Here is a 12,600-nt window from a genome sequence, read left to right on the forward strand (position 1 = left end):
GGACTATGGTGGTCTGCTTGAAACATGTAGGTATTACAGACTCGGTCAGGGACAGGTTGAAAATGTCAGTGAAGACACTTGCCAGTTGGTCCGTGCATGCTTTGAGTACACGTCCTAGTAATCCGTCTGGCCCCGTGGCTTTGTGAATGTTGACCTGTTTAAAGGTCTTGCTCACATTGGCTACCAAGAGCGTTATCACACAGTCGTCCAGAACAGCTGGTGCTCTCGTGCTTGCTTCAGTGTTGCTTGCTTCGAAGCGAGCATAAAAGGCATTTAGCTTGTCTGGTAGTCTTGCGTCACTGGACAGCTCGCGTCTGGGTTTACCTTTGTAGTCCGTAATAGTTTTCAAGTCCTGCCACATCCGACGAGCGTCAGAGCCAGTGTAGTAGGATTCAATCTTAACAAGAAAGATCAATAAGAACTTCTTTGCCAATAACAGCAAGTTAAAAAAAATCCCGCCCCACTCAGACCACTCTCAGGCAGTCCAAGCAAAATGCTTGTTTGTGAAATTACTCTTTGCTAAAAAGTTATTTTAGTTTGTTTTCAATTAAAATGATCACAGTAAGGTACTTTATATACTAATCTCATATGTATATACTGTATTCTATTCTACTGTATTTTAGTCAATGCCACTCCGACATTGCTCGATCAAATATTTATATATTTCTTAATTTCATTATTTTTCTTTAAGATTTGTGTGTATTGTTGTGAATTGTTAGATACTACTGCACTGTTGGAGCTAGGAACACAAGCATTTCGCTACACCCACAATAAAATCTGCTACAAATGTGTGTGAACAATAAAATTTGATTTGATTTAAATTGTTACCCAGAAGTGATTTGACATTGAGATAAAAACGGCTGCATTGAACCTTTAATAAAAAACATACAGTGACCCCTTTTCCAGGCAGTTTATTTGAAAAGAATCCAAGTCCTATTATATTGGCCAAAACAACCTCAGAGGTTTGTGTCACAGATGAAAAGTTCCTTACAAACATGGTCGAAAGTGAGGACGTGTTTATTTATAACAAAAAGTTAGCGTCACTTCCTGTATCACCACCTCCTTTGTCTGTGCCCCAGGTTTCGGTACGCAAGGCTGGTTATTTATTTATTTCCTTTTTATTTGGAGGATATATTTTCATATATATCCATTACTTTTTAATTTATTGAATGACAGTCGACTCTGAAATATTTATGCCTAAAAGCAAAGCGCCAAAAATGGATGACCTGGACTACAGTAAGTATCGCTACAAGCTATGCTAACGTCTTATAATAACACACTCAGCTAGCCGCCTAGCCAGCTAGTTGTAACAGCATGTATTTCACTACACAATTAGAGCACAGTTGTCACTAAACAATATTAATGTTGTATGCATTATAATGTACTGCGTGGTTGTCATCTTTGTTTGTTATACAATGTTATACATATGAGAGTCCCATACAACCGCATTCGACGTAAGCTAATAAATACAGTACTGGCTAACGTTAGCAAGCTAACTAACTATTTTAGACTTACTGGGTAACTAGTTGTAGCTAACTACTTATTATAGTTTGACCGGTCATCCAAATAGCTAGCTAACGTTATTCATTACAGTATCGGTTACTATTTAACGTTAAACCCACCCACTGTCCGTCAATAATCAAAACATCGCTCGTTAGTTATTCACCTCATTCTGAGGGGCGGGTAACGAGGTTGTTGTTGACTTGCAGATGTCATTTAGCATCCTAAACACATGAACCCCATCGCGGCCTGGTGGTACTGTACTGGCTGGTCACCCTACCGAGGTAATACGGTGGTTTGCAGCGATACTGTCGCCTCTATTTTTCCAGTCCAGGCTGGGGACCCAAAGGACTGCACATCGTTGTTCCAGCCCAGCACTAACACACCTGACCTGATACAACTAATTAAATAGTGGCTTGATAATTAGTCGAAACAGGTGTGTTAGTGCTGTGTTAGAAAAAAAATCTATCCTCTGAGCGAAGAAGCTACAAAAATCAGTGCAGCGCTGATTACACACCTTATCCATTTAGTTACTTTAGTTGAAAACATCTGATGATTGACAGTAACTAGAGAGGTGTCATTTTGGAATTAATATTTTACAAATTGTTCTGCATAGTTCACATATGCAGCGCCAACAGTAAACTTTTTTTTTATGCAGATCTCTTATCTCTGTCCCCAACTAGTATTTTTCATGTCTAACCACTCCCACTGTCACATTAGAGATTGTCAGGATTCCATGGAATGTTTCAGAGTGAAAGCCCTGCAGCCAGTGTTTCGGCTTATTTGATTTTAAACTTGTTTTCCCTCTTATCTACAGTACTTCTGTTCCGTGTGGAAAGGCTACTTCTGTGCAAGACTAGTTGGTTTTCTGAGCTCTGTGAACTTGTCTTTTTATCGATGAATAGGTTGTAAGGTTGAGTGCTCCAGTATATCAAGGCTGCAATGAGATGCACGTCATCAACCGCCCGATTTTCCCACACGTTTCCATTTGACTAGACAGGCAAAATGGAGGAATTAGGTACAGGTCAGTGAGTGGAGAAACAAGCAAGAATAGAGAGGGGAGAGACAGAGGAAATTGAACAATGGTTTGGAACATGGGATTGGATATGACCAGTTTTGTGTTTTGGAAAACACGGCTTTTACTCAAACTTCTTATTGTTTTCAGTAGGAAAGTCAAAGCATCTTGGAAATGCACAGTAGCAAACAGACTTTGAATACTGTCATGTTTCAGGTCAATTTTAACTTAGTTCTCTCTGTCCCCACCATTTTCCCATTCTCTCCCATTTCCATGCTCCCTGTTTTTCTATCCCCATCCATCTCTTCATTTTCTCACCCCTCTTCTCCCTCCTTCCCTACAGTCCCGGTAGACCTGAGTCCAGAGGAGCGCTCTGAGCTGGAGGACATCCGTCGGAGGAAGGGAGCTCTGCTGCAGGAGATCCAGAGGCTCAGAGACGAGCTCAGAGAGGCCATCATAGAGGTGGAGGGACTGGAGACCAGCACAGAGGGCAGGTGAGAAAAACAGATTGTTCCCCTGAATATTTCAGTTCCATTATTTAGTGTGTAGCACAGTCCCTCCCCCCTGGTGTATCTGAAGTTGAATTATAATGGGATGATTAGAGAGAGTCCATGTGAAAGCCATGTTTCCCAAAATAACTTCCTATGCATTCAGGTTATCTCTGCATTTACTCAATATTGCATCTATGGCAATTTCACTTTTAAGTTTATGTAAAAAAATATATAGTTTCCTATTGGCTTCTTCGACTATTCTCCTCTCCCCGGCAACTTCCCCAGGTCATAGCTGCAAATGAGATTGTGTTTTCAGTCAATTTAGCATTTCTAAGAGCCATTTTAGTGTGACTTCCCCACTCTGTCGTCTCCATTACCCTCTAACTGTATGTATAATTGGTGGAGAGGTATTGTGTTGAATGAGATCCACTCCTTGTCTTTCCTCCCTGCAGTAAAACTCTACAGAAGAACAGGCATGTGGCCATGGGCAGGAAGAAGTTTAACATGGACCCCAAAAAGGTGAAAAGGGGACATGGAATGGATACATAAATATAATCAGCTTCACTCTACCCCCCCCAACCCCTCTCTTTCACTGTCTGTCTTAACATCAATCTCTTGAGCGTTTACTCTCTTTTGATTGTAGTTACCCTCTCTCTCGTGTGTGTGTGTAGGGTATTGTGTTCCTGGTGGAGAATGAGTTGCTCAGACACACTCAAGAGGATGTTGCCCAGTTCCTGTACAAAGGAGAGGGCCTCAACAAGACTGCTATAGGAGACTACCTGGGAGAGAGGTAACCATTCCCTCTCTCTACCTTGCTCTTTTCTTCTTTGTTATTGTTGGGATGAACAGCATCAGACGTCTACGTTCCTCTTCTCTCCTGTAGGGAGGACTTTAATCTCAAGGTTCTGCAGGCGTTTGTTGACCTTCATGAGTTCACTGATCTCAACCTGGTCCAGGCTCTCCGGTAAGCTGGGGTGTCCTCTATGATAAGCTCTGACATTTAATAAAAAACAGTACATCAATTTCAAATTCTAGAGGATAAAAACACTACATCAGCGTCTTTGTTACCATGGCAGCCAGTGCTCTCCCTCTGACCTTTTGACCTCTGACCTTTGTGTGACCCCTGCAGGCAGTTCCTGTGGAGTTTCCGTCTGCCTGGCGAGGCTCAGAAGATTGACAGGATGATGGAGGCCTTTGCCCAGAGATACTGTCACTGCAACCCTGGGGTCTTCCAGAGCACTGGTACACACACTTACCGTTGTTATAACACAGAGGTCTACTAGCCACTTCTCATCCTATGGTTCTGCTCTCTCCTCAGATACGTGCTATGTGCTGTCGTTTGCTATCATCATGCTGAACACCAGCCTCCACAACCCCAACGTGAGAGACAAGCCTGGATTGGACCGCTTCATCTCCATGAACAGAGGCATCAACGAGGGTGGAGACCTGCCAGAGGACCTGCTCAGAGTGAGGGAGGGAGGGAGGGAGGGGAACCTAGGAGCTATGGGGAGGGGCTAGGGGAGTTTCTGTGGAAGTGAGGTGTCGTTGGCTCTTGACTGAGTGATTGTTAATCTTTTTCCATCAGTTTGGAGGGGTTCAGAATGAAGCTCTAGTTCAGATGAAATATCAGTGTGTTATACTGAATCTCCCTGCTGTTTGTCTCTCCTCAATGGAAAGGGGGATACCTAATCAGTTGTACAACTGAATGTATTCAACTGAAATCTGTTTTTCGCATTTAACCCAACCCCTCTGAATCTCTCTCTTGTCTCTGTCTACCACAGAATCTTTATGACAGCATCAAGAACGAGCCCTTCAAGATCCCTGAGGATGATGGGAACGACCTGACACACACCTTCTTCAACCCCGACAGAGAGGGCTGGCTCCTCAAACTAGGTGAGTTGGCCGTGGCGAAGCCAGGTGGTGGGAGGGGGTACTGCAGCTTCTCTCTGCTGATCACCTCAAGGTGGTTCCAAAACCAAATATGGATTATTTGCATTGCTTAACCTCTCTTGGGCAGGTGGGATGCTAGTGTCCCACCCACGGTTCACACTATTCAACAGCCAGTGAAAAATCAGAGCGCCAAATTCAAAATGTCATAATTCAAAGATACAACTATTTTACACCATTTTAAAGGTACACTTCTCCTTAATGTAACCACATTGTCCGATTTCAAAAAGGCTTTACGGCGAAAGCGTAAAGTTAGATTATGTTAGGACAGGTACAACACAATAAAAACCACACAGCCATTTTCCAAGCAGGAGAGGGGTCACAAATACCAGAAATTCAGCTAAAATTAAGCACTAACCTTTGACCCATCTTCATCAGATGACACTCATAGGACTCAATGTTAGACAATACATGTATGTTTTGTTTGATAAAGTTCATATTTATATCCAAAAACAGCATTTTACATTGGCGCGTGATGGTCAGAAAATACTTTGCCTCCAATACTGCCGGTGAATCAGCATAATAATTTACAAAAATACTCATCATAAACGTTGATAAAATATTAAACTGTTATTCAAAGAATTATAAATAACCATCTCCTTTATGCAACCGCTGTGACAGATTTCAAAAAAGCTTCACGGGGAAAGCACACTTTGCAATAATCTGAGTACGGCGCTCAGAAACATACACCAGGCAATACAGATACCCGCCATTTTGGAGTCATCTAAAATCATAAATAGCATTATAAATATTCACTTACCTTTGATCTTCATCAGAAGGCACTTCCAGGAATCCCAGGTCCACAATAAATGTTGTTTTGTTCGATAAAGTCCATAATTTATGTCCAAATACCTCCTTGTTGTTTGCATGTTCAGTAAGCTACTCCAAATGTAGGAAGTGCGCCCCAAATTTCACGACGAAAAGTTTTAAAAAAAAAAGTCATATTTACGTTCGTTGAAACATGTCAAATGTTGTATAGCATCAATCTTTAGGGCCTTTTTAACATAAACTTCAATAATATTCCACCCGGACGATTCCAATGTCTTGAAGAACACAGATACCTCATCACGTGAATGCGCGCCACAAAACTCATGTCATTTTCTGAGTCACCAACTTCCCGGCCTTCTTGTTCGCTCTCTGTTCACTGCAAAAGCCTGAAACTAGGTTCTAAAGACTGTTGACATCTAGTGGAAGCCTTAGGAAGTGCAAAATGAACCCTAAGTCACTGTGTGTTAGATAGGCAATGACTTGAAAAGACTACAAGAACCAGATTTCCCACTTCCTGGTTGGATTTTTCTCAGGTTTTTGCCTGCCATATGAGTTCTGTTATACTCACAGACATCATTCAAACAGTTGTAGAAACTTCAGTGTTTTCTATCCAAATCTACTAATAATATGCATATTCTAGTTCCTGGGCCCGAGTAGTAGGCCGTTTTTAATTTGGGTACGTTTTTCATCCGGCCGTGAAAATACTGCCCCCTACCCAAGAGAGGTTAAAAACATATTAACATTCTGTAATGTCTGTAACCGTCCTGATCAGCCCCAGGGTTTTTGGATAGTGAGCGTAAACTTGTGTGCTCTCTCTCCTAAGGCTTTGTGCTGTTATGTGCCTGCTTCCTTCTCTCTCTCAGGTTTACACTAAAGATAATGATACACCGCCAATGTTCTGAGGCAATATTGCCAGACTTGTTGTCCAGCAATGTTGCCTAAAACATCGTCCATGTATTATGATCTTAAGACTGCCATTGCATGATGTGTAAATAGACAGAATTGTCCATATTAAGGGAGCTGCCCTTGGATTCTCATATAAGATCAGTTTGTGTTTTCTCCGCTATGTTAAGTTTAGGATTGGGGCACAGTAAACTGATCCTAGATATGTGTCTATGAGCGACTTCTACATGGAGCTTCCTTCAGTACCTCGCTCTCTTGCATCATGGCAGTCTGAACCGTCTTCTCTTGCATGGTGGGGTCTGTGATCTGTTTGTCACTAATATCTCTGCCGTCTTCTCCCTCCCGACCCTTCTCTCCCTCCCTCCCCCCGAAACCTCTGGTCCCTGTTGTCTCTGCTTCTCCCTGTGATTTCCACACTCTGCTGCTGCCACTTGTTTCTCAGGAGGTATGTACTGGGAGAAGGGGTCCATGAGAAACAATATCATTCTTATGGAACCAAAATGGCCAACAGGCAGTATAGAAGAAAAGTTATTGTCCACATATGCCTTTTGACAGACATTAGACGTCACATATTACCGTGTGAGATGAATTGACATACAAAGGCACAGTAACATTGGACATGTAAGGCTATACAAGCTGTCTAACTGTAATATCCTGAAGGTGATGTGTAGTAATGGAATGTTTACTTCAGTATGTGGAGCAGTCAAGTGGAATGACTTTCTCCAGTTGTGGTTCTGCTAACTTCCAGATACCACCCTGTCTCATGCCTCTATTGGTCTGTTTGTATTTCAGGAGGAAGGGTGAAGACCTGGAAAAGAAGATGGTTCATTCTCACAGACAACTGCCTTTACTACTTTGAATATACTACAGTAAGTCAACATTATAGCTGCCAAAGTGCCACTGTAGAACAATGTGATGGAAATGTAATCCAGTACAGAGAGGGTAAAGAGCTATGTAGCAGAACATTGTAACGTGGATCAGTGTTCTATACTATAGTGTGTATAATGTGTGTGTTCAGGATAAGGAGCCCAGAGGTATCATTCCCCTAGAGAACCTGAGTATCCGGGAGGTTGAAGACCCCAGGAAACCTGTGAGTCTGTTATCAATACATTTAGAATGTCAACATAGGACATGATCACTGCACCATTTCTCCTGACTCCTGCTCTTCCCTCCCAGAACTGCTTTGAGCTGTACATCCCCAACAACCGTGGTCAGCTGATCAAGGCCTGTAAGACGGAGGCAGACGGCAGAGTGGTGGAGGGGAACCACAACGTGTACCGCATCTCTGCCCCCACACCTGAGGAGAAAGACGAATGGATCCACCACATCAAGTACGTAGGGAGGGAGGCAGGCATGAAGGGAGAGTAGGGTGTATGGATGGATACATTTAAAAATACATCAGACTAACATTTTTCGATTCTGTTTCTTCCATCCCTCTCTCCAGCTCTGCGGTCAGCGTGGACCCCTTCTATGAGATGCTGGCTGCCAGGAAGAAACGCATATCGTTAAAGAAGAATGAGGAACAACCGTAGAACATTCTCTTCATCCCCCTCCTCCACCTCTTCATCTCTCATTCCAACATGGGACACAAGCCTTTCTCTCCTCCCTAGATTCATTCCATTCCTCACTTTTTTCCCCTCTTTCTTTCTTTGTGAGGAGGACTTGTTGCTATCCTGTTTGAGAGACTGGCCAGCACAAACAGGCAGTTCAGGAGTTCACCACTCATCCACTACTGTCTGTTGCTGCTAGCGGCTGATCTGTACGCTACCACACTATGAAGTGTCCACTACTACCCTACATACTACACAGTTAGTTCACTCACTCAAAGCCCCCTTCTCGTCACTACACCTCTCCTCCTCCCTTCTTTTCCGTGACGTTGAAGTGAACTGTGAAATAAATATGTATTTTATTCAGGGTAGCAAGCAGGGCCACTGAACCTTTCATCACAAACAGGCTGCAACTCATCAGTCTGAAGTGACTTCCTCTCCATCTGTAACTGATCTAACATTGGGGCAACGGACCAGTGTGTTTCCAACCGGTCCAGTTCTGACCGGTCACTGTGTGAAGGACAGAATGCCCGGCGGCTGAGGAAGCCACTTTAACGTGTTAAGATGCAGCCCTAGTTGTCTGCTGTGCTTTCCTCTAACTTCTTGGCTCCAGGTTAGCATGTCTATATCAGCATTCACAAAGTCCCACTTTAATACTGTAGCCTCTGTGAAGGAGATGACGCTGGTCCTTACTGCTTAGCCTTAGACCATAAAAATGTCACTCATGTTCAATTTATGATCAACCATCTACGGGAAATGTTCCCAGAAAAACTGACCAATAAGGCAACAATTGAGCAGTGAACACTAAAGTCGACGACTCTTGTCAATGACCACTGGCGTTTCCTTCACCAGACTGTTAATAAACTCCCTCATAAAGACACGTAAACTGTTAAACCCAACTCTATAATACGCTACAGTGGGTTTTAAGAAGTTACAGCGGCAGCTTATTACAATGTATACTTCATTTTTTTGTAAATACTTGTTAGAATATTGTTTACAACACACACAGATTTAATTTATTGTTTATTTTTGTTTGTTACATCTTTTGTTTTGTAAGAGCTACTGTAGGACTGCATGTGGAGATGAGGGTTAATCCTCCATACACACAGATGGACCAGACTCCTGTTAGTGTTGGGTACATTTGAGAAAGATTGTTAGTGTTCCCTGTTGACACAATAGAATCAACCTCCAATTGGAACATTTAGATTATTCAGGACAGGAGAGTGACATCACAAAACATTTTGGATAGAACAGGCATGGTTCTGTGTGGTATGGAACAGGGAATTCTGTTAGTTCTATACATTCTATTTCTATCTGTACTGTTGATAATGTTGCACCGTCCTGAAGGAACCTCTATTACCCTCTAAGAGCCTGAATGAATGAGGCTCACTGAAGCACAAACACGTGTCCCAGACGCCTGTAATGGCTTTCTTTCCACCATAACCATCATGGATATGTGAAAGGGCTGGATAGGTGTCCTTCATAATACTGATGCCCATCCAATCCTGTCAGATCTGTGATCTAAAAGGAAAGCAAGCTATGGGTGGTTATTGGGACATCACCCTATGATAAGTCTGAAACGACCTGTCTAATATGAGAACTGAAATGATGGTTCTGAAGTTGAATCATCAGTCAAGCCAGGAAAAGGCATCAGATTCCTCTTAATGTGATTGAATTGAAAAGGACAACAAACATGGAGCACTAATATATCTTTCAATATTATGTAATCACTGAAATATTCAAATGTATTGAATGAGTAACAATGTTAAGGATACATGTCTAATGATACATTATGCCTGAATTGACACGTAGATATTTGCATTAGTTGTTTGTCATTGCATTAACATTTCATCAGACTGAATATGGAAAATGCAGAATTGGGGTTGTCTGCTGCACTTTATCAATATTTAAGCATTATACAGGCTTTAAAGAGCTGTACCTTTTTAGATTGGCAATACCAACTATATCTGTAGTAGCCTCCAGTGGTGGCCAGGCTGTCCTGCATCATCCTCACTGGTTGTGATGAAGGCTTTACAAATCCATATTTTGATCACTTTACTCTAAATGTTGTTTACATAGGAAAGTCTAGGTACAAAAAAATGATCTCTTAGTCTTCTCCAGTTATTCTCTGAGTGTTTGGTGTGACAGACACACAGCAGTGAGCCAACCTACAGGCAGGGCTGCTGTACACTACACGATACTGAAACACAGTAGACCTATCTGGGTATTCTTGAAGTGCAAAGTTGCCAAAATGGAGTTGGGACGTCACACTGTTCCAACTCAACAAAGAGACAGACTTTTGTGAGAAAGGACACTAATGAATACTTCTGTCTCCCAGACCCCAACACCACTACTTCTGTCCCCCAGACCCCAACACCACTACTTCTGTCCCCCAGACCCCAACACCACTACTTCCTGGGATAGTGTTTGATTTAGTATTTATTTATTTTTGTTTTACAGCCATGTAAAGATGGATAGGTCATCTGTGCTATATGTAGCAAAAACAAAACCACGATACACGGGTGCCAGTCAACTGTTATGAAACAATAAACCACGGTACGCTGGTGCCAGTCAACTGTTGTGAAACAATAAACCACGGTACGCTGGTGCCAGTCAACTGTTATGAAACAATAAACCACGGTACGCTGGTGCCAGTCAACTGTTATGAAACAATAAACCACGGTACGCTGGTGCCAGTCAACTGTTATGAAACAATAAACCACGGTACGCTGGTGCCAGTCAACTGTTATGAAACAATAAACCACGGTACGCTGGTGCCAGTCAACTGTTATGAAACAATAAACCACGGTACGCTGGTGCCAGTCAACTGTTGTGAAACAATAAAAAGTGAACTGAGACAATACTCCTGTGTGGTTGGGTGATTATTATTAGACTTAGTTTACAAATGTCGGCAGATCAAATTCTAGATGTTTTTGTTACAGTGAACGGTATTCCCCAGACCTTTTTTTCCATTGTGACTAGGGTTGCAAAATTCTGGGAACTTTCAATAAATTCCCTGGTTTTCCCGAAATTCCGGTTGGAGATTTCCCAGAATAAGCAGGAAATCCAACAAGGATTTGTGGAAAACCAAGGAATTTATTGAAAGTTCCTGGAATTTTGCAACCCTAATTGTTACCCACTTATAGCCCAAGTGTTTGCGTGACCCATAGAGAATGACTCTAGGGCCCAAAAGGTCGTTTTAGCATTGAGGACTTTCACCAATTTGAAGTAGTCAACTGGGTGGGACTTTCTATGGGTTAAGGAAGCATCACATGATTCCATCTGGGTAATCAGGTGGGATCAGCCAATGAATTATACTTGTGAGCAATCATTCCATAACTGCAGGTGACAGTAAATCGCCAACCTTGGCTTTATATCTGTTTTAACAATACAGTACAGGTGGCAGTGTGGACACTCAGTTTGTTTGCCAATTCGCAGAAGATAATGGACTGCTTCAAAATGGAGATGGCTTCAATGGCGCTGCCCATGCTCTCACAGATGTCGTAAAGGGACACATTCAATGATGTGAGGTTGATCTAAATCTATGTTGTGACCCACCAAATATAGACAACCCTACAACCCAGACCAAATCCAGCCATGACCCATGACAAGCTGGCCATGGCCCAATTGGGTCTTGACCCACCATTTAGGAATCATTGACTGGGACAGTCTGGCCTATCTCCTGAGTGATGCTGGTACTCAAAGGAGATTGCATGTTCCAACAAGGAAGGGCAGGAAGAGACATTAGGGCACGTGTCAAAATCATTCCACAGAGGGCCAAGTGCCTGCAGGTTTTCACTCCTCTCTTCTACTTGATTGATGAATTAAGGTCACTAATTAGTAAGGAACTCCCCCTCACCCTGTTGTCTAAGACTTCATTGAAAGGAAAAAACTAAAACCCGCAGACATTAGGCCCTTCATGGAATGAGTTTGACACCTGCATTAGGTGGAACAAGATCTTCAGGCTTAAATGTGTGTTCTAAGTTCACATCTGAGCTGTGAGTGCGTGCATGCCATCATGGATAACAAGGTAAAATGGGGTCAATCAAGCAAATCTCCACTGTATAGGTCACAGGAGGTTGGTGGCACCTTAATTTGGGAGGACGGACAAGTGTAATGGCTGGAGCGGAATGAGTACTAGTATCAAATACATCAAACACCTGGTTTGATGCCATTCCATTCGCTCCGTTCCAGCCATTATTATGAGCCGTCCTCCCCTCAGCAGCCTCCACTGGTATAGGCCACCCCATCTCTAGTGCCGCCTGCCCTGATGTGGTGACCTCTGGGTACTGTAGTGTGGCCACATTGGGTTGCTGAGAGATTGATTGTGTGTGATGGGTGTTAGTAGCAGGCTATCAGCAGTGAGGAAAGCAGACAGGTCAAACAAGACGTCAGGTGCAGTCTGAGGTCAGAATAGGATTCAAGAACA

At 42.8% G+C, this 12,600-nt stretch overlaps 1 protein-coding gene across 1 annotated transcript; it reads left to right on the top strand.

Annotated features, from left to right (window-relative positions):
- The first annotated feature begins 1,020 nt into the window (after positions 1-1,020).
- Positions 1,021-11,034, top strand: LOC106577286 (cytohesin-2). Its single transcript, XM_014155226.3, has 12 exons — positions 1,021-1,236; positions 2,859-3,009; positions 3,459-3,525; positions 3,678-3,796; positions 3,890-3,970; positions 4,136-4,248; positions 4,325-4,473; positions 4,788-4,899; positions 7,417-7,493; positions 7,643-7,714; positions 7,801-7,955; positions 8,069-11,034. Exons 1-12 carry the CDS (start codon positions 1,170-1,172, stop codon positions 8,154-8,156), a joined length of 1,251 nt encoding a protein of 416 aa, XP_014010701.1. The 5' UTR covers positions 1,021-1,169; the 3' UTR covers positions 8,157-11,034.
- Positions 11,035-12,600: the final 1,566 nt, after the last annotated feature.

This window comes from Salmo salar, chromosome 02 (assembly GCF_965601325.2).
Source record: "Salmo salar chromosome 02, fSalSal1, whole genome shotgun sequence".
Classification (NCBI taxonomy): domain Eukaryota; kingdom Metazoa; phylum Chordata; class Actinopteri; order Salmoniformes; family Salmonidae; genus Salmo; species Salmo salar.